Here is a 27,124-nt window from a genome sequence, read left to right on the forward strand (position 1 = left end):
AATCTGCAATTTTTAACAAGCACTTCAAAGCAATTCTAACTCTGATGCATTTATTTGGTGGGCAGACCCTATTTTGGTAAATACTGACATAGAGGAAAACATGCCGAAAAATGAAAATAAGGACTGGAAACAAGTTGACTCCATAGTTAAACTTTGAATTCCTCATGATGCCTTTTGGAGTCTGCTCTTTGTAGGCCAGCAACCTGCTCACCATTTGTTAGGGTCAGATTTGTAAATAACGGCCTCCTCCCCCACTTTAAAGGAATGCCACACTATTTTGCTTCAAAGTCCGGCATATCTAGACTTAAACCAAGCCAGCTTAAAGTCCCATCAAATCCGGATACGCAAATTCAAGAACATTATTATTCCACACAAACTAAGAGGCAGAGGCAAGTACCTTTTAGCACAAAACAGTACAACATTAATGTTTCTCAGAGCTTGTCTTAAGACCAAATATAATGCCAAGGACAGTTATGGTGACCTACGATCCTTTAAAGATCAAGTCCTTTATGTTAGGGTGGTTATATGTGGTTTAAAAGAACAATTACAAATTTTAATTGCTATATTATACTACTAAATGAACTGACTTGTCAGGAGAAAAAAAGAAAAAGATTCTGCTGTGATATTAGGGACCAAGAACCAATACTTGACTTGCAAAATAAGGTGGATTTTCTACTTAGAAACTATAGAACCATGGGTAAGTCTCTTAACCTCTTTGGGTCTTCATTTTCTATTCTGGAAAGGGGAGGTTTGGAGGAAGAATGGAGACTGATTTACAGAAGTTGATGACTGCAATGTTATTATGCAAGACACATCACTACTCTTTGGGAATACACACTGAAGTGTTTAGAGATAAAGGGCTACTTTGTATACAACATACTAGAAAAAGAGAACTAATAAAGCACATGGGGTAAACTGTTAACAATAGGTAAACCTGTATAAAGGGTGTTCTTTGTTCTGTTCTTACTCCTGCAACTTGTCTGTTAATTTATTCCACACAAACTAAGATTTATTTCCAAATAAATCTTTAAAATTATTAATCTAGTTTCCACTTCCACCCTAATAATTTCTAATTATATTATAACTCACTTTATTATACCATTCATGTATTGTCTCCAAGGGCAGATAAAAATCAATCTTTTAAAATTTTTTTAGGGGCCGGCCCGGTGGCGCAGGCGGTTAGAGCTCCGTGCTCCTAACTCCGAAGGTTGCGGGTTCGATTCCCACATGGGCCAGTGGGCTCTCAACAAAAAACAAAAAATTAAATAAAAAAATAAAAAAGCCAATAGTTAAAAAAAAAAAAAATTTTTTTTTTTAATTTTTAATCATTCATCAGCCATGTGAGGACCTACATTAAATACTGGAGATCCAGTGATGAATAAGAAAACACATGGCTTCTGCCTTTGTGTTTCCTATGGTCTACAAAGTTTAATCTGAATACTTTGAGAACACAGCAAAAGTGACAATTTCAATATAGGATACAATGAAATTCAAAATACACACCGCAAACCTCATCACAATTGAAATAATACCTGTTAAACACTTCCTCAAAAGTGTCACACTTTCAGGAGTTTCATGATTTTATGAGTTTCAGTTTTATGGTCTTGCCACCACTCCTCCCGAGTTGGGGATTTAGCTTATCACAGGAGATTTGACGTTCTCTGGCATTAGTCTAATTCACCATAAACTGAGAAATCACTCAAAACTATACAAAAATGGGTTTTGCTTTATTTTGTTTATAAATTTTTTTAAAAAGGAGGGAGCGACTAAAAGAACAGCCATCGTTTATCACGTTTATCACGCTTACCTACCTGAAATAATCTACTAAAATCTACAGTTATTACTAAAGTCATCAAGATTCAAAGTTACTTGGACAATGTTGAAGGTAATAGCTAAAATACACTGTGTAGCCAACTGTTTTAGCTCAATGCCCTGGCTTAGTAAAGTAACCCTTTCTAAAGCATGTTCTTCCACCCACCTACCCATAGGAGAGAGAATTCATCTACCAGTAGTTCCAAAAGTCATTTGTTTCCTTTAGTAAATGACTAAATTATGATGAAATGACCTAACGTAGCCAACAGTTTAGTATTTTTTAAAAGCCTGTAAACATGTACAATAGTCTTTACAAACGAGGTCTTGCAGAAGTTCTGTCTCCTCCTTTCCTAGGATGACTCCTTCACCAATGTTCCTGAGGACCCGTTATCCCCTCTCCATTCATTCTGTACAGTAAGGCCACATAAATCCAGACACTTATGTGACTAAAATCACATTATTCTCCACCTGAAACGCCCATTGTCATACCTATCCTTCAGGTCAAGTTCAAGAAAGCCTTACCTCCGAGAAATCTTTCTAGATCACTCTAGCCCAAAGCAATTACCTGTTCTCTCAACTTCTATTCCAGCTTCTCAAATTCTGGTATCGACAAAAATTATCAGAGGATCTTGTTAGAATGCTGACTGATTCAGTAGTTTGGGGTAAGGCCCAAGATTCTGCATCCCTTACAAACTCTCAGGAAATAGTAAGCTTATGCCAGTTATTTAACCAATCACGACTTGCCTTTTGATTTTTTTAATTGTTAGTGTGTATTATTACTCGACTATTCATACTATCTCCTGTGCTAGACTTTAAACTCAATGGGATGTCACACTTTTTTTAAATCTTTCCATAGGATGATTTCTGCTGCAGTTGCTTTACTATTAGCTTTCTATTAATTGCTAACAATGAAAGCCTTTGAATTACAAAGAATGTGCTCCAGGTTATTAGTATAGAAAGAAACTTATTTAAGTCAAATCTTCCTAATAATTTTTCTCAAAAATGTAAATGAGATCTCCAAATCACCTTGGGACAGAACTAACAAACCACAGAAGCCACTACAGCAAATTCTAGTAATTGCCTGCCCAACATCCATTCTCCCCCTTTCTTTTTTGCTGACATAACTCCTATTTTTGGTCAGGCATCCATTCCTCCCTCCCGCAAGAGACACAGGAGATGATTACCCAATCCCCAACTTTAGTGGTAAATCCTGATTAATTCTAAGCCAGTCATGATAGTTCCATTTCTCTCGCCAGTGACTTAGCTTTAATCAGTGAATCCAGTTCATTGACAAGACAGTCTCCTGCCAAAAGTTTCTTGTTCTTAAGACAAAGACACCAGAAAAGGAAACCCTCAGATGTGAAAGCTATGGCTGCTGTGGCCAACTTTGGTGTGGCTGCAACCAACACCAAAAGATGACAGAGCTGAGAGAATCACAAAAAAGGGAGCCAGACCCTGACATACTATACATGGAATAATCCTCCTACTAGACTTCCTTCATTAGATATATTTCCTTAGTGGTTAAAGACAATTTGAGGTGGACTTTTCTATTAATCACAACCATAAGCATCCAAACCAACATCACCCTTTATCTTCAATTAAGACTAGCAGAAAGAATAAAATACTTAAGTGTGGTAAGAAATGAAAAAGAAAACCTCAAGATAAGTTAAAGGTGGGGACGGCTGGTTAGCTCAGTTGATTAGAGCGCCGTGCAGGACAACAAGGTTGCTGGTTCAATCCCCACATGGGCCACTGTGAGCTGTGCCCTCCACAACTAGATGGAAAGGACTACTTGACTTGGAGCTGATGGGTCCTGGAAAAACACACTTAAAATAAATAAAAGTTAAAAAAAAGAAAGAAAGATAAGTTAAAGGAGATATAACAGCCATTTTCCACAGGCTGCCATTAAGACTTTGCTCTAGGATTTCAGTGATCTGAGCAGCATTAGCCACTGAAGTTTAAGCTATGGGCTCTCTCCTCATTCACAGAACATCTTACAGAACACTTCCTTGTGTAGGACCCACAGATATCTACTCAACAGGCAGCATATATTTACTGAGGACCTACTACCTCCCAAGCACTAGGTGCTGGCACTGGGGAAACAGCTGTGAATGAGACAGATAATCTGACCTTGTGAAAAGATGTTTGGGGACGAAATAGATAATAAATATATCTAGTTAAAAACTGTTAACTGCAATAAGCGCCTAAAGGGAAACAAAGTAAGATAAAGAGCACCTGCTTTAGATAAGATCGTCATAAAAAATTTCTTAGACCTAAAGAAGGAGGAGGCAGCCACGCAAACAGCCAGTGTGACTAGACAGCTATATGAGAGAAGTGGTATTGGCAGGGGCCAGATCACATAAGACTTTCTAGATCAAATTAAGGAGTTTGAATTTTCTGCTTACAGAGGGAACGATTTATTCATTCATTTAATAAATGTTTGCCAAGTACCTACCTGTATAGAAAGAAATCATTTAATAGAATGGTTAACAGCAAGGACTCTGGAAGCTGAGCGCCTGCCTGGTTTGATCCATGCATTCCTCTACTTAACCACCAGTGTGATATATTGAGCATGTTACTTAACCAATCCGGGGACTCCGTTTCCTTACATGTAAAATGGGGAATAATCTACATCATAGTTATTATGAGATTGAGTTAACATATGAAAATCTCTTAAAATATTGCCCAGCATGTGGTAAATGCTCAGCAAGAAAGTATGTGCCAAGTAGAGAACATATTCCTGGTTTCACGGATCTTGCGGGGGCGGAGGGCAGAGAATAGGGTAATGGGACACCACTGAAGGGATGCGGTGGGTGGGGGCATATGAGGGTAAAATCGACTTTCCATTCTAAGACAATAAATAACACTTTGTTACTATATGGAAAACAGGGCGGGGGCGTGGCGCTTATGAAGAACGGATGTTGGAGACCTACTGCAGTGGTTCCGATGGGTATGACTTGCACATCAGGTAGAGGCAACGGAGATGGAAATAAATGCACGGATTACACTGAACCGGGAAGGTACAGTCCTAAAGACTTGTGGATGGTTTGGATGTGAAAAGTGAGGGAAAGAAATCAACTAACTCTTAGATTTCTGGTTTGAGCAACTGGGTGGAGGAAAGCCTTAAGATGAGGGTAAGTGTGTCTATACTTGGTTGGAGAATAGAAAGGGAAATCCTTTCAAGAGATAACAACCATAGAGCTGTAGACTTGGCTTGAAAATATTTCTCAGGTGTGGAAGGCTACAAACCAAAATTAACGCTGTTTACACGTCAGGACAGACTTAGGGAGAGTAAGGGACAGGGTTATTAACTGCATCCACCTCTGTACTGTTTTGTTTTTCTTCTTTGTAGATTTAAGAAAATTTTTAAAGAAAGTGTTCCAAATGTTTACACATGATAATCTTATTCCTGTCCCCAATCACTGCCAAAATATTAAACTGCTTAAATATGACAGAACTGCTTTTGAATCCTTCATATTGCTTGAAAAAATGCTAAATGCAAACTAGTCACTCAAAAACTACTAACCAAATAATGACAGTTGAGAAAAATTCTGAGTACTTTTGTTCTGCTACATATTCTAAGCATTGGCTGAAAATGAAAACAAAGGCTCTCATCTGTACTAAAATCAAATCTGAAATGTCTCAGCCAGAATCATTTGTTAAAACAAAGTGTCACATATACAATGACCAGACTTTCCATCTAAGCACAACAGAACCATAACGAAAACAAGTTCTGCTGGAATGTTTGCATTCAACTCATCAGAAGCCCAAAATAGGAGGTAGTTTATTATATCTTCAGAACTAATTATAAGCCATTTAATTAAAAATACTGAATGACAAGAAATTTAAAAAAAAAAAAAAAAAAGATGGCCAAAGGTATAACTTTTCTCCTATCTGGATCAACCTTGATTCTATGCCCTATAAGAAGAATCAACTAAAATAAATGGAAGTGTCACCAAAATTGCCCTGAAACAAGTTAATAGTTACTGTTTAATTTAGCAGGTTTATTTCTCACTCGAAATATGCTATATGAAAGTGATTTATATATATTAAGTCTCACTATAACCTAACTATAACTATAGTTAGGTTACTGTTTTCCTCAAATTTCAGATGAGGAAAGTGAGATTTAGAGAAACTAACTTGCCATAGGTCATCCAACTAAGGAGCAGCAGAACTGAAGTCTGAACTCTGAGGTCCGTGGTATTAACCACTTTTACCAAGGTCAGAAAGAAATGCTGCAATATCACCTCCTTGGTCTAATGATTCGTATGGTACAACCACCATCTCACTCATATGGACATTATCTATCAAGCAAGATAAATTATCTGAACTACAGCCATTATAATGTAATCCAAAAATGTTATTTTAAATTTCTAGTGAACTTATTTTTAAAAACGTAAAGAGAAACAGGTGAAATTAATTTAAATAATATTTTAATTCAGTATATCTAAAATATTATCATTTCAACATGTAATCAACAAAAAAGTTGTTACATTCTTTTCTTTGTATAAAATCTTTGCAATCTGGTGTATACTCTATACTTACAATACATCTCAATTCAAACTGGACACATTTCAATCACACAATAGCCACATGTGGCTAGTGGCTATCATACTGAATAGCATATGTCTAGAGAAAAAGCATGTGAATAACCAACATCAATATCACCAAGATGGTACCATGTACTAAATAAAGGTCACATACCTGACTCATCAAGTCAGCTATCAAGTTCTCAGAAATTATTTACCCTTATTTCAAACAAATTTTTACAAGTCTGTTTATCTGGCTTAGCAAACCACAACAGATTACAATAGAAAAGTAAAGAAAATGGACTGCATCAATAGAGCTAAGTTGGCAAAGGGAGAAATAGAAAACACACACACACATAAACACACATGCACCCATGCATGCATACACACAAAGGAGATCGAGGTTCAAAAAACATAACAGCTGAGGCCATTTAGCAGAAAGGCAAAAATCATCTTATACAGCTCAATAGTTCCCAAGGCCATTGCTGAATCTGTATTCAGAAAACGGACGTTAATCGGCAGTTAAATTCAGCATTGTAAGAAGTCAGAGAAGCATTAATGTTTTGGAAATATTTTCTTTTAAGATTAATTTGAGAGCTCTCTGTACTATTTTTGCCGTTTTTCTATAAATCTAAAACTATTCTGAAATTATACAGCTAAGTTTTAAAAATCAATTTGAGGTTTCTAGTATGACCAAGTAGATCCCCTCTGCCCACATAACGATAATTTCTAGACAAAAACAACCGCCTGATGGCACTGGGGAGTGAACAAAAGAGACAGATGTTAGAGGGGAGTGGACACTTGGAAGAAGGGAAATACACTGAACAAATTTCCTCAATTTTTATCTTTTAACCTTGTGCCGTGCAGGGTAGCTAAACCTCCAGGGAAAATTCAGTCCTGCTGGCTTGAAGAACCAAGAGACAGAGTGCAGAACCATCATCACCGCTGGAAAATAAGGCACAACACCATAAGAAAGAGAGCCAGAGTGGGGGAGCCCTGAGATCTGCATAAAACCGTTCAACTCTCTGGCTAACCCCTGACACACACATGCACAGGATGGACTCCAAGTAGGCCAGCTAAAAGAACTGAACCGAAATTTAAGCTGCCACCCACATCAAGGGAGACAGTTTTGCAGTTTGAGTTCAGCGAAGTTAACTACCTGCTTTAAAAAAGAAACAATCAACACTCTTCAGAGGAACATAACAAAATCCAAAGTTTTTACAACTTGTCATTCGCAATACTGCAAAATACAATCCAAAATTATTCCCCACAGGAAGAAACAGGAAAAGATGACCCATTCTCAAGAGAAAAAATAATCAGAGACATACCCTAAACTGACCCAGATGCTGCAACTTGCAGACAAGAATTTTTAAGGTAGTTATAACTATGCTCAATGACATAAAGGAAAATATGCTCATGATAAAGGAATATATGAAATCTCAGTAGAGAAAAAGAGACCACAAAAGAACAAAATGTGAGTTCTAGAACTAAAAGAGAACACTACTTGAAACTTCTGAAATTCACTAGATGGTCTTAAGAAAAGAGATAAAGGGGTCTATGAATGTGAAGACAGATTCAAGAAATTACTCAATCTGAAGAATAGAAATAATTCAACAGAGCCCCAAAGATAATTGGAAAATATCAAAAGGTCTCTATTTTTAACTTCAATCTCAGGAGAGGAGACAATGACGCAAAAAAAATTTTTTTTAAGAAATAATGGCCAAACTTTTCCCAAATGAAAAAGAATTTACAGATTCAAGCAGTTCCATGGAGTACTATAAGTCACACCTAGGTATATCATAATTCAAATGCTATAATAAAAAGCAAAGAAAAATAAAAGTTTTAAAGTAGCTTGAAAAAAACAACATACTATATAAAGGAATAATGACTTGAATGACAGTTGAATTCTCATTAGAAATAATGGAGGCCAGAAAAATGGAACATTTTTAAAGTACTGAAATAAAACAACAAAAATTACCCCAAAATTTTATTTTGGGGTAAATCGAAATCAAGACATTTTTATATAAAACTCTGTAGAATTTAAATGTTTGACATTTAAAAGAGTTAATTTCAGGAATATAGAAAACTAAGATGTGTTTGCATATTAAGGCATGATTATATTACTAAAAAAATAAACGTGTCCTTTCCAATTAGTGATTCTCACTTTGGTTACATACAAAAAAAGTTACCTCAAATGTTTTCACTGTCTAAGCCTCATTCTTTCAACATCTTCTAATCAAAGATAAATTCACTAACTGCCAGAGTCTTCCCTTGTTTATCAGCTGAAGCCAAATACATTCGGGGAGGGGTTGAAATTCTTATGCAAGTCAAAATCCAGCAAGTCAAAATTTCCCTAAGGGTAGTTTTAAAATATACATGCAGTAGTATAAACTAGACTCCAAGAATCCTGGGAGTGAAAGAAAACAATTAAGTTCAAAAGTTACTCCTCTTCCCTCAGTGTTATAGCAGCTACTAAACAATACTGTGATGTGTATCTTCACAGCCAATTTTCTGTGCATAACCATATCATGTAACTCTGTTCTCAAAGTTCCTCACATATCTCATTTATCCTCTGAATTCTTTATTTTCCTTTTGTTTACCTAAAGTCTTAAAAGAAAACTTTCTGGAGAATTTAGATTTTTTACTAAGGGAGAAATTGGATTTTTGACTACTATTGAATTCTTGGTGGAATTGCTAAAGAGAAATAGCTCTTACCCACAAGTTAGGTAGCTGCTAAATTTTGTACCTCTAAATGACTACGAAAAGTAGATTAATAATGATAACAATAAACAATGAAAAACTGCAGTCGTAAAAATGCTATAGAATATTTTAATATAAAATATTTGCACTCAATAAACATATGAAAGAATCTTTCTCTGGCACTTCATTTTGAATTATCCATGTTTAAAATTTTCATTAAAATATATTGCAAAATAAGTTTCTTTTAAAATTATGTACTCAACAACGTATTGCAGAGCTGAAATTATGTACTCAACAACGTATTGCAGAGCTGTAAAAAGTTAACATTCAGAATTCTTGTCTAGCTTCTTGGCTGGCCTAAAATAAATTTCAAATATCTGAACAGTACAAGACAGCTTGTTAATTATTGAAATTTTTACTTATAATTTCAATACACAGATGCCTTAAATATGATAAAGACAAATTCTAACTTAGAACAGTTCTGAATTGGTTTGATTTTAGACACTACAAACAAAATCTTCCGTTTATCTTTCAGGTAGTTCATTTGGAAACTGTACTATATTCTTTCTAGGCAATAAATTCACTCTTGAAATATTTTTCATTTCTCTGGCAAATTGCCCCCATTATCAGAGAATTTTTATTAGCTCCATTTGTATTTATTTTCTAATAAACTGTTTCTAATTATTAAATTTAATTATCTGGATCTGACTTTGAAACCTCAGTTCTCAACTTTCTGTATGGGCCTAAACACCCAAGACTAAGGCCACTTTTGTATATAAAATAAATCTAGACGAGACTGGACATGACTTCTAAGAAACAAACCCACTTTACAGATGAGGAGAACTAGAACCTGGTTTTCCATCTGAAGATTCTAGACCTCTATACCAATCTGTTAAATTTAGATCCGTGGCTATCTAGTGAGCAGCTACTCAAAAAACCCAAATTACACGTCTCAAGATCAATAACTGAATACTATTTTTATCTCTGGTATTTTACCATGAGGTAATATAGACCACAACCCCAGAAACAGACAATACTCTCTTTACATGTTTCCATCACCAGATTACGCATACCAATTTGCCCAAAAACAAACATTAGAGATATTTACTGAATTAATGAGTTATCTCCCATATAACAAGATTGAGATATAAAAGATGAAGCAGGGAGGTTAAAAAAAAAAAAAAAAAAAGATGAAGCAAATAGTCCCCAATCCCTGATTTCCTGGAATTCACATCCTAGCCTAGAACAAAGATATGATGAAAAATGATTCAGATGAGTGGCAGAACATGCAAATGCATAAAGTGCTCCAGACAGTAGAAAAGATTAGCTCTGCTGAGGGTGCAACAAGGTCAGGGAAGGATTCTAAAGTTACCTAAACTTAGGAGGGCATTTGATTTCATGAATTAAAACCCTGAAATGATATGTTAGCTTTTAAAAGTAGTTATTTGAGGGGCAGCTGGTTAGCTCAGTTGGCTAGAGCACGGTGCTCTTAAACAACAAGGTTGCCGGTTCGATCCCCCACATGAGCCACTGTGAGCCGCACCCTCCACAACTAGATTGAAACAACTACTTGACTTGGAGCTGATGGGTCCCGGAAAAAAACAGGGTCCTGGAAAAAAACACTTAAAATAAATAAAGTTAAAGAAAAATTCTGAAAAATAAAAAAAAATAAAAGTCCTTATTTGAGAATAAGTTGTGCTTTTGTCATTAACAGGAGATTGAGTCCTTCATTTTGTTCTACAATATCTATAACCAACCAATCCCAAGAATCCTATAACCACTTACTTGGCCACACTGAGATCTAACTTAATGGTTAAAAACTGAATAAACCAAGAAATACTAAAACATATGTGTCTTACAAAAGACAGTAAGAGTCTAGCCTCACAGTAAAAATATGTGTGAAAAAGACTTAGGGATAAAACTAAAAATTGGTAATAGGAAAATGACAACTGGGTCAAGAAAGTAAAGAAATAAACATGGGGCAGCCTGATGGCTCAGTTGGTTAGAGTGCGAGCTCTCAACAACAAGGTTGCTGGTTCAATTCCCACATGGGGTGGTGGGCTGTGCCCCCTGCAACTAAAGACTGAAAACTGCGACTGGACTTGGAGCTGAGCTGCACCCTCCACAACTAGACTGAAGGACAACGACTTGGAGCTGATGGGCCCTGGAGAAACACACTGTTCCCTAATAAAAAAATTTTTAAAAAATGGAAGAAATAAACATATGCACAACCTCCTGCAAAAAGAGGCATAAGCAACTATTCTTTATACACAAAGCAGGATTTTTTTACTTATGTGTTTGTTTTAAAGAAAGATTCCTTGTAAATGGTTTGGTGTTTTTTGAGGGACAAAGGAAAGCAGACCATAAGACTAAACAATTTGGCAACTGTTTAAGTGAGCCAAAAGTAAAAAGAAAAAGAAAAAAAAAAAAAAGAAAAGAAACAAAAAAACCCAGATCCCAAAGCACTGGCTGATCTCATTAGCTCTGCTTAAGAAACTTTATAGATGTGACTTCAGTCCTGGATTACCGGGCTATATTTAGTTTATACCTAATATGGATAAAGTCCCGAACTAACAGCCATTTCCTCTCTCGACAAAAAGAAACTTCCTTGCTTTTTTTTCTATCAACAATGCAAAGATTAGTGTAGGCTCCTCTGAAGGGAGAGGTTTAAAAAAAAAAAAAGAAAAGAAAAACCACAGAAAAATACCGTGTTTCCCCGAAAATAAGACCTAGCCGGACAAATCAGCTCTAACGCGTCTTTTGGAGCAAAAATTAATACAAGACCCGGTCTTATATTGTATATTATAGTAGAATAAGACCGGGTCTTATATTAATTTTTGCTCCAAAACTCATTAGAGCCGATTGTCTGGTTAGGTCTTATTTTCGAGGAAACATGGTATTAACAATTTAGCATGTTATTTGTGGTAAACTTGGACTGCTTTGACACTTCTAAATTGGAAAATAATCCTAAAATCAAACACGTGATGTTCGAGTCAAGTACCTTAACAAGTTTATAAATAACCTCTTTAAAGTACTTTACAAAATATTAATTAACCAGGCTCCAAAATGCACAGAGGTGAGGTAATGGAAATTTTACAGTTTCCTTTCAAATTTAACCAAGAGAACTGAAAGCAACCAAACACATTTAACGAATCATCTAGTAGACTCACTGGTTGTTAGTATGTTTTAGAAATATCCTTCAACATTCTCATAATTTTTTTTTTATTTTTCAGGGTGACTGAACACAGCAAATAGTGAAAATAAAACTCTGATAAATAAAAATTCAAGTTTCAAATAAGAATCTAAATATAGAAAATAAACTCTGAGTGGTTAAGAGTTAGGCTATGGGCTATGGATCCAAAAGACCTTGGTACAAATCCCAGTACTGCTGCTTACTAGCCTGCGACCACACACAAGCAATGACCTCTCTAACTAAGCCTCATGTGGAAAATAGCATTGACAGCACCTATTTCAGAGTTTATGTGAAGATTAACTTGGCTAACATATGTAAAGAGCTTGGCACACCGTGCCCAACCATAGTGAGCACTCAATGCTACCTATTATCTTATGACTATTAATTCTGACATTAAACAGAAAAACAAAAACTTGCTGTTCATCATGTATCAGTGTACTCTATCTTACAGGAGAATTAAGTAGTTTCAAGAAGTTTATAACAGGGCCAGCCCAGTGGCTCAGGCGGTTAGAGCTCCCTGCTCCTAACTCCGAAGGCTGCCAGTTCGATTCCCACATGGACCAGTGGGCTCTCAACAATTGCCAGTTCAATTCCTCAAGTCCCGCAAGGGATGGTGGGCTGCGCCCCCTGCAACTAAGATTGAACACAGCACCTTGAGCTGAGCTGATGCTGAGCTCCCGGATGGCTCAGTAGGTTGGAGCCCGTCCTCTCAACCACAAGGTTGCCGGTTCGACTCCTGCAAGTGATGATGGGCTGCGCCCCCTGCAACTAGCAACGGCAACTGGACCTGGAGCTGAGCTGCGCCCTCCACAACTAAGACTGAAAGGACAACTTGACTTGGAAAAAAGGTCCTGGAAGTACACACTGTTCCCCAATAAAGTCCTGTACCCCTTCCCCAATAAAAAAAATCTTAAAAAAAAAAGAAGTTTATAACATTATAAAACGAAGGATTTTAAAATACTTTATGATTCTTGTATCACCTATCAATTACAGCTATGCTAAATTTCCAGTTTTATCACCATCTCATTGTGGGATACAATAAAAATTAAAATTAAAAAATAAAAAATATCTTAGGGTCTACAAATAAACTACGAATTAGGAGACTTCAACTCTTTCTGCCCTTACCCCTTAATTACTAAGCATAAAACCTGTATAATTACGCTAATTCAATTTCTTGTTACAAATTAAATAGAAATAACTTACTCTCTGCTGCATTTCCTCTGCAGTTCCCCTAAAGAGAACATTAGATAAATGCCAGTTAATATATGACCAGTTCAACTTTATAGGGGAGACCACAAAAATCAAGGAATAGTGAAATGCAGTAGCAGAGGGAGCTAAGTGAAATATATATATGTCAAAATCCATAATTCAAAAGAACTGCAGAACCACTAGATATGTCATAGATTATTCTTTACTTCTTTTGTGCTGTCACAAAAGAGGAGGAGGAAAAGGGGAAAGAAAAACATTCTTAATAATGAACTCTCAGCTTTAACTACAAGTCCAGAAAGAGCTGCTAAGGCAGATGGGTTAAGATGGCAGAGTCCAATCTGACTGTCCTTTAGTTACTTAGTGTCTTAACTGGACCATGGTTCCTTGAAGTTAATTCAGGAATAAATTCAAGTCTAATCTTGGACTTTTTTGCACTAAACCTGCTCTTCTGATAAAGAATGGAAAGTTCCCCATCTATCTGCAGTGGCAGCCTGCCTGACATTTCTCTCAGTAACATCCTGGAGATTGAAACCACCTACTGTGTTTCCCTGAAAATAAGACCTAGCTGGACAATCAGCTCTACCGCATCTTTTGGAGAAAAAATTAATATAAGACCCGGTCTTATTTTACTATAAGACCCGTATAATATAATAATATAATAAATATAATATAATATAATATAATAATATACTGGGTCTTATAAAACCGGGTCTTATACAAATTTTTGCTCCAAAGAATGCATTAGAGCTGATTGTCTGGCTAGGTCTTATTTTCAGGAAACACTCACTATATATTGAATATAAACTAACCATGGGCCAATACAGTCTTAATGCAACATCCCAAAAGGCCCATGGAACAATAAGAAAATGCTTACTTATGTGTCAAACACTAAGTGCTTTTCTTTTATTAACTCCTTTAATCTTTACAAAAGCCCAAGAGGGAGACAGTATTACCCCAGTGGAGACACTAAGATAGCTAGTGAAAGGCAGAAGCAGGATTGAAACACTGTCTACATGACTCCAGAGACCATGCATGCTCTGCTCTTCAGAACCACTACACTATGGCAACAACATAACACTAAGATCCACTCTTTCAAATGACAGCTCAATTGCCTATTTGGAATATTAATTCTAACTATCTTCAACTCTGAAATAGACTATTCAGTGCCTTATATAGGGAATACAAATGATACTTCAAGTCAACAATCCTCCGCTGCTCTGACTGTGGAATCCTGGATCTCAGATATTACAAAGGACAGAAAGAACCTTTACAAGCAATACCCAGGCAACACTGCCATCTAGTACAGGGGTCCTTGCTGAGTCATCAGGACAATGGCTGCAACTCTTCATCCCACTGTCTGTCAAGCCACATACTCAGCGCCAGAACACAGTCGTGGACTCTCCCTTCAATCTTTTTTATTTTGCAAAGGGAAAAAAAGTATATCGATTCATTTTAACCTCCAAGAAGAGTCATTTTGAGGCACTATATCAAAACAGCAAATATGAACCGAGCCCAGTGATTTGCATCATACTCTCAGCCTATTTCTCTAGCTTCTTGTATAAATATTTCTGTGAATTTAATAAGCATTTGTTTCTCCCAAGTATATATTTTATTTCTTCTTTCCCACTAGCCTCCTCTGGAATCAACCCTGTACAAGAAAAAAAAAAAACGCTTCTGTATACTCCTTCAGCAAACAGTTTATTAGACAATCAAACGAGTTAATACCAGCAATGCAGTTTAGTTTACCACAGTGCCTGGCACATACCAAGCCCCCATAAATGTTTATATTATTTCAATGAAGTATGAAATACTCTTCTATGTATTTATCTTCTGCATTTGGGAAATACAACAAAAAAATAAGTCAGTAGGACTAAGCATCAATTCTAAATATACACAAACCAGATCTTCTTAGTAATGAAAAAGGCCTCCAGTCAGTGAATTATGGTGACTTGTGGGAAGTATTTTCCCCTCTAACATGATGGTGTAGTGTTCCTTCCAACATTATAGCTCTTATGCCTCATACGTTTTTTAAAAATGCCTTCCCTTGACATGTATGCCCTTCCAGCTACCAACCTGTCTCTTCTAACTAGCCAAGTTTCCTGTTAGAGTTGGCTTGAAATGTTGACTCTACTCTGACTTCCTATTCACTCTTCCACCCACCCTTTTATTGCTTCCCCAACACCACTCTACCAAAGCTGTTACTAGTAAGGTTACCACTGTCTTCCAGGCTGATAAATCAAATAGATACTCATCTTTACACAAATGATCACTCTTCTTCTTAAAACCTTCTTCTAGCTTCGTTGGTACCTCATTCTTGTAGTTTTCCTCTTCCCACTATTGCTCTATTATAATTACTCCCTGTTCTCCTTTTCCAGTTTCTCTTCCATTACCCAACCCCTAACTGTTGAAAGTTCCTCAGAACTTGGTCCTGGGCATTTTCCCTACTCTTCGCTCATCCGCCTTATGATCTCACACACTTTAAATACCAAGATCGATCGATCAACTCCCAAATTTCTCTACCCTACCTAGACTTCTTTCTGAGCATCGGATCTGTATATCTAATTTTCTAACAAGCATCTCCACTTGACATGACAATCGTCAAAAACTGAACATTGTCTGCTCCCCCTCCACAGCAATAAAAGGCACCTTTATCAACCAACGATTCTAATTAGAAACCCAAGTCATTTCTCACACCTCTCTCTTACACAACTCCTTCTTCAATATCTTCCTAGGGACTCCACCTCCAAAATTTAACTCAAATCTTCTCTCCATCATCACCCTAATCCAAGCCACCATCATCTTTCTTAATTGCAATGGCCTCCAATTAGTTTTCCTTGCTTCCACTCTTACCTCTCTTCAATTCATTTTCCAGAATGGCCAGACTACTCACCTTAAAATGCAAACCGAACCAAACACTAACTTGCTTAAACCCTGTTGAGAACTACTCTTCGTACTAAGGGTAAAATTCACATGACATACAAGGACCTCTTTGTATGTCCTCCTTGTCGCCCACCTATTCCTCACTCTACACCTCATTTTTGTTCTCTCTATTCCAGTCACACTCTCAATTTGAATTTATGTCCAGCCTTTACATGTGCTGATTACTCCATCCTGGAATGCTCTACCTCCTCAAGCTAGTAATTACAAGTCATCCTACATGCCATTTCTCAGAGAAGCCCCCAGAGCTTCCATCTAAATTGAGTTTCCTGTCATTCTTTATCAAGACGCCTTGTTCTTGTCCTTAATATAATTATATATTGTCTTTGTGTATTTCTTTAACATAAGCCTCTCCCGCTAAACAATAGGTTCCAGGAGGTATTATTATCACATTCAAATTTAACATGGTAAAAATAAAACTTCTGATCTCCTCCCCATCAAAACTCGTTCTTCCCAGCCTTCCCATGTCAGTTAATGACAATCCACCACTCTGGTTGTTTAGAACAAAAATCTTGGAATCACCTTTGATTTGTTTCTCTCACATTCCACGTCAACCCGTCAGGAAATCCTGTTATCTCTACCTCAGAAATATATCCAGAATCAGACTACTCACCTTCGTCCAACCACCATCATCTCTTGCCTGAATTACTAAATAACCTTAGTCTCCCTGCTTCTGCCATTGACTTCCTACATGCTGTTCTCTATAAAGCTACCGGAATGCCCTGTTAAATAGAAACCACCCCTATCATTCTCTCCGCTCCTTACCTTACTTCATTTTTCTCCATAGCACTTATCAGGAGTAGGCATACACTTATTGTTTGCCTCCCCCAACTAAGATGAATGCCATAATGTTCACTGATGTATCCAAGCCACCAGACCAGTGCCTCAAGGTCTGTTAAATGATTGCATGAAAGAAGAACAAATATTATTCCGGCAGGCAGAAATTGGAGGCAGGAGGAGAGGTTAAAGAAGCCAAAAATATGTCAAATGAAGGAAATACCAGCAAAAATCTTTCACGAATTCAGAGAAGTACAGGGCATGTTCAGGACCAATCTAGCTAGAATCTGAGGTAAATCTGCAGCTGCAGTAGGGGATAAGACTGGAAACACTATTTGCAACAACATGGATGGATCTTGAGATTATTCTGCTGAGCGAAATAAGGTCAGATAGAAAAAGTCAAGAACTACATGATTTTACTGATATGTGGTATATAAAACTGAAAACAACAAAAGAACAAGACAAACAAATGAAGAAACAAAAACTCACAGACACAGACAATAGTTTAGTGGTTACCAGAGGGTAAGGGGGATCCAATATATGGTGATGGAAAGAGAACTGACTCTGGGTGGTGAACAAACAATGTGATATATAGATGATGTATTACAGAACTGTACACACAAAATCTATGTAACTTTATTAACAATTGTCACCCCAATAAACTTGAATTTTGAAAAAAAAGAAGACTGGAAACACAAACTGGGATCATGATCTGAATGCCAGATCAAGAAGTTCGTATCTTGAAAATTCAATAAACAAGTAGAGAAAGGAGGATCCACTTAAAATTTGAGGCAAGAAGTATCAGTTTTACTTTAGATAAATTAAAATTATAGAATAAAGCACAACTAATTACTGAGGGAAAAGATAAAAGTTTCTTTAAACACTTAGTAGTAAATTCAGTAATACAAACTACCCCTCATCTTTTAGCATACAATGTAAACATTTCACTCATTTCTAAGTCAATTATTCAATTTAGATTGCCCCATAAATCATTTCTTAAGGTCTTAATTCAACTGGATTTTAAAAAGTACACCAGACAAAAAGTCACTGTATAAAAGCCATCATATACCATGGCTCATCTACTCAACCTCTGACTGTCCATTAGGCTATTTTGAGCTCCTTGAAGACAAGGGACCTGTTCTTATTTCTTTCTCTCTCCAGCACTCAGGGCACAGGAAGTATTCAATTAAGGTTTGCTTCTATTATGATCCCTATACTGCACCCAAGTGTTCCAGGCAAAAATTGTATCTTCTATCCTCCAACTATAAAATGGGCATATTTTACCTACTACATAGATATTCCAGGGGAAAATTAACACCAAAAAAAACTTGGTTTTCAAAACAGATTTTTCTGAGCACAAAGGGAGGGTGTACCTTCAAACCATTTAATCAATATCTATGCTCTGAGCAATTCCAGGTGTTGGCATATTTCACAACATAAAAGTTTGCTTTCTTCCAGCAAAGATCAAACAGGGTAAATGTTCTTTTAGTGCCGTTTAGGAAGATACATCCAGATACAATATAAGTTTCTTTGATAAAAACTAAATAAATTTTCTTTAAACCAATTCACTTAATACATGTTACATATTAGATTGGGCTTCATTTTTCATTCATCCAAGTATTCTGTTGTCATAAAGAATATTAACTATTACAAATAAACTCCGATCAATAATTCATGCAAGTTTATAAAAGAAAAGAGGACATATAACAAAATAGTAACAGCAGCTATTTAGAAGGAAGGGTTATATGTGATTTTTATTTTATTTGTGCTTTTCTGTTTTTTAAGTTGTTTAACAGTAAACATGTACAGCTTTTATAATTGAAAAAACATTTTTAAAAGAGCATAACATATACAAATGACTATACTAGGAAGCAGAAAGGAAATGAAATTACTTTTCAAATTTAGGACCAATATTTAAACTAAAACTGACTAAGGTTAGCTACTTCTTATGCTAAGTCATTTTTTTTTAAAGTATATTTGCAATCAAGGGTCCTGCTGACAATTACAAAATGTAAATGAAGTCTGTTATTAATGGCTAGCAACAGTTGTGACATGATTTAATGAAGAATAAACAAGTCCTAAACATTTTTTAAACCAAATTTTAGATTCCTGGGTTAATTAAAATATGCTATAACCGTGCTCGCTTCGGCAGCACATATACTAAAATATGCTATAACCTAGAACATCAATATAAAATTTCACCTCTTCATAAGTCTATGTCTTTGAAAAATTTTCAATTGAGTCTTGGACATATGTACACTCAAGGCCAAAATTTCAGTTAAGTCTAACCACCTTCTTTTTCTCTTGATTAGTCTATCCATTTACCTAAGTAGCACAACAGACTAATTTGGTTGTCTTTAGTTTTTAATGAACTTTCACCCTAGTAATCTACCTCCTGGTTTCCACATCCAAAATAACGTAACTGGTTGATAAAAGAGGAAAACATTCATAGAACTTACATATCCTTAGAAGTTCTTAATTAGCTTAGCTTTCACCTAATTGTTTGATATTGTATTCTCCAATGTTTGCTCGACTCCCGTTTTATTCTCTTACACATACCAATATGTAGTTATGCTGCATGGTAGAAATTTTCAATACTTAAATTATTACAAATGATTGACATTTTCACAACTCTATTATAATGAAAACTAAATCCTTTTCAAATAGGAATGAATTATTTCACATGTAAAGTTGGAAGTAATAATTTTATTACAGAGAAAAGGAAGAAAACCTTTTCTACCCCTTGCTTACAATCACACTGTATTCAGCTTCAAGAAAAGCAAAAAAAACAAAAACAAAAAACTATGAAACAAAATATATACATGATGAACTTGACCCTGGTTCTAATATTGTTACTTCTTCAAAATATTAACATTAAAATTTAAGATACTCCTAGTCCATCTTTGGCATAACTGTCAAAAGTAGTCTCACTTACCAACATTAAGTTGTTATTTTCATAAATTTAGATTAACACAGTCTCCTGGTTTTATATTTTAAATAAAGGAAAATAATACAAACCAAATAAGGCTGATTAATATTCCTTGTACCAATACTTGGTATTGACCACTGAAGGATAAAAGCCACATCTCAAAGACAACAGGATTAAAAGTTCCAAGAGAATTCACAAACTGAGGCCCGGAATTAAATTTAGATTTGTGTTAAATCACATTTGGGATGGTTTGTAATCATGACCTAAATGTTATTTTCCTTCAGAAACACCCTTTCCATTCTCTGTAACAGCCTCTAAAGTGGGCAAACCTATCCTAACTTACTCCCTTACTTGATTGAAATCTTAATTCTTGTCTTAATCACACTTCCCATCCTGCCTAACACATTTCCCTTTTATGGACTCACTAATTTCCTATTCTGGAGACACCAGAACACTGAGGCTCCACAGCGCTAATGAAACAGGAAATGGGAAAGCCCTGCTCATCATCCTTTAACTGGATTCTAGGCATCGCTGTAAACATCCTTCCAAACCAAACTTGACTTTTAGTGACAGGAATGTCCTCCCCATTGCCTCTTTTCTACTCTTATTCATACTGTGTTAGGCTTCTCATGTGTTCAGTCCTCTTGGCTCAGAAGTCTGTTTCTTCGCCATTTTGGGTCCCTTTCTCTCAGATTTTTACATTTAACCAAAATTATCACCTTGGCCTTTGCCAAGAATAGCACTGTTAGATCTTGAGGAACAGCTCAAAACAGCAAGAACAGAGTTCCCATTAACTCCACATTTTTACATTCATTTCTATCTCCTGTATTTTCCCCTCTGGAAACCTCAAATAAATGGCAAACCAATTACATCCAACGTAACACTGTTTGGATATTGAGTTAGTTTTTGTTCAATTTAGAACAGCATCATTTCCTATAGAAAATTCATGTCATTTGTGTGTGTTGTTTAAAAAGAGGAGGTTGAACCTGCCCTTGAAACAAAACACTTTATACTGACAAAACAGCTAAGAGTTTTCCCAAATGCCACTGGGAAGCTGTTGAATAGACAGCAATCCAAAAAACAGGGAAGTGTTGGGAGAACAAACAAAGCTAGGAAAAGTGTGTATTAGCAAAAACCTAAGTTAGGTTTTAAAAGCCTCAGGCTTTACTTTTAAATAACTTGTCTCCCTGGCACTATGGATTTGAATCATTCCTGGTTTCCTCTTCATTCAAAAGTATCAATCTACCTATTGTTTCTTGTGTAAGGAGTTTATAAATGATGTCACAACTAACATTCCCATTCTTGGCTATTCCCAATCCATTTATTTCACCCACTTTTTCAAAATCAAGTTCAAGCCTACTTCCATCTTTCCCCGTAACTCACAGCCCAACTTAATGTGACCCACACTTTGACTCCTTAAGCATGTGTCCTATTGTTGATGCTCTTGTTTTCTTTCCCATAAAATTTACAAATTTAAAGATAGGAAATGTTTAATAATTTCTATATTGTCCATAGTACTTAACTGAGTACTAGGCACTTGGTTCATGGCAGTAAATGCTTTAAGTCACAAATAATAGATGGAAGTGACTTTAATGATCATCTGGCCCAAACATTTCTGCTATACCTTGCTTATACAAACTATGCTTGACGATCAGAATGCCACCATTTACTTTGTTAGAACAGTGGTTCTTAACCCTTGGATTAGGAATGTGCAGAAAAAAAGACTCACATACAATATTTTATGTAATTTCAAGGATTTACAGAATCCCCTGAATCTGATTACTGAAGCCCATATTTAAGAATGATATACTATTATCAACAACAAATACTGTGTGCCAAGCACTATTTCTTTTTTTCTTTTTATTAGTTTTAGGTGCACAAAACAAAGTAATAGTTAGACGTTTATCATTTATATCCCTCACACTGTGTCAACCCCCTCCCTCCATCCACTATCCCTCTGACCTCACACACAGCCATTACCAAGCACTATTATGGCTAGATCACATTTCCCAGTACTCCTTGCAGTTTGATGAAACCATGTGATTTAAGTTCTCTACAGTGGAGTATGAAAGGAAGTGACAGGTAAACTTCAAAGCTGGGGCCCTTTAGAGAGATGTGCCTCCTATCCTGTTTCCCTGAAAATAAGACCTAGCTGGACAATCAGCTCTAATGTGTCTTTTGGAGCAAAAATTAATATAAGACCTGGTATTATACTATATTACATTATATTATATCCTGTCTTATAGTAAAATAAAACTGCTTATCTGTTTTAAAATAAAAATTCTTATCTGTTAAGCCACTCTGGACAAGATTATTTTTTTTACGACCAACACCCCAATCCCAGCAGCTTAGTGACTGTTACCAACAGTGATTGTCTCAACTCACAATGGCACACCAACAAGATTAAATTCCAGCCAATAAAAGTAAACTCTGCAAAAAGACTCTTCCTAAAAAAGATCAGAAATAGCATCACATAATACCAAAGCTACTAATGGGAGTGGGGGACACAGCAGTGTCCCTAGGAGTTGGGCTTATACAAGCAAAAGAAAAATCCAAAAATCCAGTCTCTTCTCAACTTCTCCCATTTTGTGGTTCAGCAGTTAATATTTACTTTTACCCAATACAGAAATCTTGGTTTCCAAATTCTGAACATAACCAAAAAGAAATATTGGTAGAAATTATATAAGACACATGAAAAGTCTAAAAGTACTAAATAATGGGGGGGGGGGGAAGGGTGGGTAGACAAAACCACATGGAGTTTTGGAAGCTAGGCAAAGTTAAACAAAGGACCAAGGTTTGAGACTCGGATCATCAGGATCTAAGTACACTAGTTCCCAATTCCAAAACATGGCAGACACATATATTGGCACCAAAATACTCAGAAAGGAGGAGGAAACAATCTCATTTCAATCATCCAATACTCTCTTATACTCCAGGCACTCAGAATACAGACCTTACCCTCAAGGAACTTACTATCTAGTAGGGGGATCTGCATATAAATATGTACATACAAAATGACACAATTAGCATTTATTTGTCTACTGTGTATTAGACACTGTTCTAAGCTTATTACATTCCACATATCATATATTAACTAATTTAATCCCATGAGGTTGGTCTATTAATATCCCAACTATGCAGATGAGACACAGAAAGGTTTAAATAATGTGTCTTGGAACACACAATTAATAAGTGGACAAATTGGATTAGAAACCCAGGCAGTGGTCAAGGGCAAAACCTCATGCCCTTGCTAAAGGATTTGAACTTCACCCTATTGCTTGGTGGTTCTCAAGTGGGGCTGGTGTTATCAAAATATATCCATCTACCAGGTCTCCAGTGTGGGGGAAGTGGGCATCCCCACTGTTGAGGACAACTGCCTTTGTAAGCCTCTTTTACTATTCGGAGGGTGTCCTAACCTCTCAGTGTTGGGGTAAACAAACGTACAAAAATGGACAACTACTGTTATACAGGTGATGGGGAGTCACTGGACTCCTGGGCAAATAATTCCAAAAACAATACTGACAAGGAAGGAAAGGTAGCTTTGAGTCCAGTCACACCAGTTGGAAAGGCCCTAGCCGTTTTCTCTTAAATTTAAAGATACCTAAACGCAGTATCTTTTTACACTCATGTGCTTCAAGTGCAGATAATAGTTTTCTGCTACAGAAAGCTTTTGACAGAATAATGTACACCACGCTGGACAACCCATCTCTGCCCCCTCACTGCTTTCAAAATAACTGTATTTACAGGGGTATTTTCCCCCATTTGCATTTCCCACACACAGGCTTTGAGAAGAAATGAAAAATACTCTTTACCACAATGTACCTGGCCCTTTTTTTTCCCCTTTGAAACAACTATCCTGGTTTGTATCAGAACAAAGTTCTGCCTATGCTGAATCACAGGGCAGCAGAAAACATTTCACCTCTTACTTCACAAACTAGGAAATTAAGTCTCAGAGAGGAAAAGCAACTTGCCCAGGGTAAGCCAGCCAGTGAGTAAACAACTGTGACTTGAACCCTGGTTCTCTGTCACCAAAGCCCATTAGAAAAGCTTACAACTAGTGGTAAGCAGGAGGTTTTAAGCTGGCTCACAAACATTTGCTTTTTGTTATAATTATAAGAAGTATAATCACTATATCTAATCCATAGTTTCACAGATAATATTGCTTAAGTTAAGCTGTTTTTAAAAAAAAAAAGCGAGTTGTAATTAGTAAATAAAAATATCGATCTAACACAAATATGTAAAACTAGGAGGGGGTATGCAAGTGATTCAAACTTGGGAAACAAGGCACCACCCCCCTCTCCTAATTTAAGGGTTAAATTAATAGTAATCAGAGCATTAAGCATAGATCTCTTCCTCCCTAATTCACACTCTTCATTTTTTCTTCTCTTATTGTATTGGCTGGGACCTCCAGGACGATACAGAAAAGAAACCACGACCGACAGTATCCTTATCAGATCCTAAATTTAATGCTACTTCTCAAGTTTCACCATTAAGTATCCTGTTGTCGTTTCTTTTAGAGTTTTAGTAGCTGTACTGTTTCTGAGTTTATGGAAGTGCCTTCCTCTGCCCGCCTCAGTGAAACATTTTCACTACCAACCTCCGATCCACCCTTTGCCCTTCTCCACGCTGCCTTCCTCTCCTCTTCCTTCCCCGTATCCCAGCTTCCTTCCTCGATTCCCTGGACCTCGGTTACTGTATCTGCCGCCAAAAGGAACTGAGACTCTTCGAAGAGGTTCTGGGGGGTTCTACGAGTCTCGTATTTCAGTTCCGTGGACCACAGTGTCTCTAAAACCGGTAACTGAAAGGAAACCCTAAAACAGGCACTGGTTACATCTCTCGCCGATCGGCCCTCCCCGCCTCAAACACACCCTTCCATGTCTTCCCGTCTTGAAAGTAAAACCCCAGGGACCGCCGAACGAGGCTGTTCTGGGTTTCTGTGAACGTCCCACGTCGGAGCCTCGTTTCGAAGGCGCCCGCTGAAGTCCGCGACGAAGAGAACCTCGAGGGTGTTTAACAAGTTCTGGAGGCGGCAGTGCGGATGCAGCTGTTCGCAGCTTCTACTCTCTGTCCTTCGCTAAAATGGCAAATGTTAAAGAGAAAAGGAAAGGAGCAGGGGAAGCAGCGGTAAGTACGGTGGTTCCCGGATATAGAGCCTGGGGAGGCCCGAGGGGGAAACCAAGCCTCTCGGGCACCAGCAAGTGAGGAATCCTTTCCTCCGCTCCCTCTCCTTAAACAAAAGGGCGCACACCCTCTTGCTGCCTCGGGGAGCAGCCAAAACGTTGCATCATACACGACACTCCGCGCTCGAGAAACGAGAAAACCAGATGGTGCTACAACACCCAAGGCAGGAAAACCCAAGTGGGGAATCTCGGGCTTTTCCGGGAGCCGAGGAATGGCTGCTCTTTTTTTAAAAAAAAAAAAAGAAAGAAAAAAGAAAAAAGAAAAAATGACGATTGCATCGAAAAGTAAAGTTACACTGTCACCGCACAGGGACAGAAACGTCCTTTCAAACAGCGCTGGAAGCAGTTCGGCTCATCATTTCACCGCCGGCTCGAGACCGCAGCTCCCCGGCTGAGGGTGCGCGTGAAGGGCTACAGGGCAGGAGGGGCCGGGGGTGACAGGCCCCCCCACGCGGGGCCCGGGACACTCCGAGGCGCGACAGCTCTTCCCAACCCGGCGCGGGACCACAGTCTGGCGTCCGCCGGAGCCTGCGCGGCGACAGGCGGTGACCGCCGCCCCGAGCGCTGGCTTCCGGGGGTCCCGGTCCCACCCCGGCTCCCTCCACAGGCCTCGGCGACCGGAGGGCGCGGGCGGGCCCGAGACAATGGGCCGGGGGCGCGGGAGCAGCTCTCCCCTCCGTCCCAGGTGCCGGGCGCCGCGCGGGGGCGCCGGGCTAAGGAGCGGCCCGCGCGCGCCCAGGGACGCCGCCCCCAGCGGCCCGCGAGCGCCGGGCGCCCGGCGGGGCGGGGCGGGACGGCCGGCGAGCGCTCACCTTCACGAAGAGCTCGATGATGGGCTCTTTGTCCTCCTCCTTCAGCCCGTTCAGCGGCATCGACAACGCCATGGCCAGCGCGGCTGGGCTACACAGACGGTGGTAGCGGAGGCAGCGTCTGCTCCGGGGCTGCTCGGGTGCGGGCTCCCGCCGCGCTGCGCTTCCCTGGACAGTCCGGGAGTCGAGCTCACCTCAGCCGCGACTCTTCAGCACCACCCCACGCCTCGCGCGCGATTCTGAGGCGGCCGCAGCCCGAGCCGCTTCAAACCCCGGGGCGGGGCCCGGGGCGGGGCCCGGGGCGGGGCCTCATTGCGGGCGGGGCCAAGCCCCGGCGTCTCGGAACTCTCGGGATGAAATAGGACGACCGGACCTCGGGGGCGTGGCCTAGGGCGCGGGGGGAGGACCGACCGCCTGGAGGCAGCTACTAGGGCGTGGCCCAGGTTCGGGGGCGTGGCCTTGGCTCGGGCAGCCTGCGGGACTCTGAGCCTCGCCTCGCCTCCCGAGGGCGGAAGGGAAAATCCCCCCGGAACCCGAGCCTGACACAGCCTCCCGCCACAGCGCTGGCGAGGCCACGCAGCTGCTGCTGGCGTTGTGCCAGGTGACCTCACACCTTCAGCCGTCCTGGGGAGGCGGGAAGGTGCTGTCGGCCCTCTTCCCAGCTTCAGCTCCCAGGATTTATCGCCCTTTCCGAAGCGGCCACTTTCCCTCCTCCCCCTGGTAGACTGAGCTTCCTTTTCCAGGACAACTTTTTGGAAAGTTTTCATCCCCTTAAAAAAGCATTTTTGTCCTCCTCTGACATCTTCGTTTTTCCCTTAACTCTCCTGTTACTTCTATTTCGGGAGGCGGCCTATTGACACATATTTACGAGGCCCTACTGTGTTCCAGGCCCCCTGTGATAAACAATAGGGACAGAATCCCTCTGCTCCCAGAGCCTAGTCTTGAATTGCAACCCCAGGGTCTGCAGGTTACGACGGACTCCCGAACCATTGTCCATGCTGTTTCTCCTGCCTGGCAAACTTCAGTGTGGGTCGGATTCACCTGGGTGC

General features: G+C 38.7%; 1 protein-coding gene across 1 annotated transcript in view; it reads right to left on the reverse strand.

Annotated features, from left to right (window-relative positions):
- The window catches only part of CLIC4 (chloride intracellular channel 4), a 66,781-nt gene extending 40,432 nt beyond the window's left edge, over positions 1–26,349 (reverse strand). Inside the window, exon 1 of the mRNA XM_081057098.1 lies at positions 26,079–26,349. Coding sequence (XP_080913224.1) covers positions 26,079–26,150 — 72 coding nt within the window. The 5' untranslated portion in view covers positions 26,151–26,349. The remainder of the gene's footprint in view (positions 1–26,078) is intronic.
- Between the last annotated feature and the right edge of the window lie 775 nt (positions 26,350–27,124).

This window comes from Rhinolophus hipposideros (genome assembly GCF_964194185.1).
Source record: "Rhinolophus hipposideros genome assembly, chromosome: 8".
NCBI lineage: Eukaryota > Metazoa > Chordata > Mammalia > Chiroptera > Rhinolophidae > Rhinolophus > Rhinolophus hipposideros.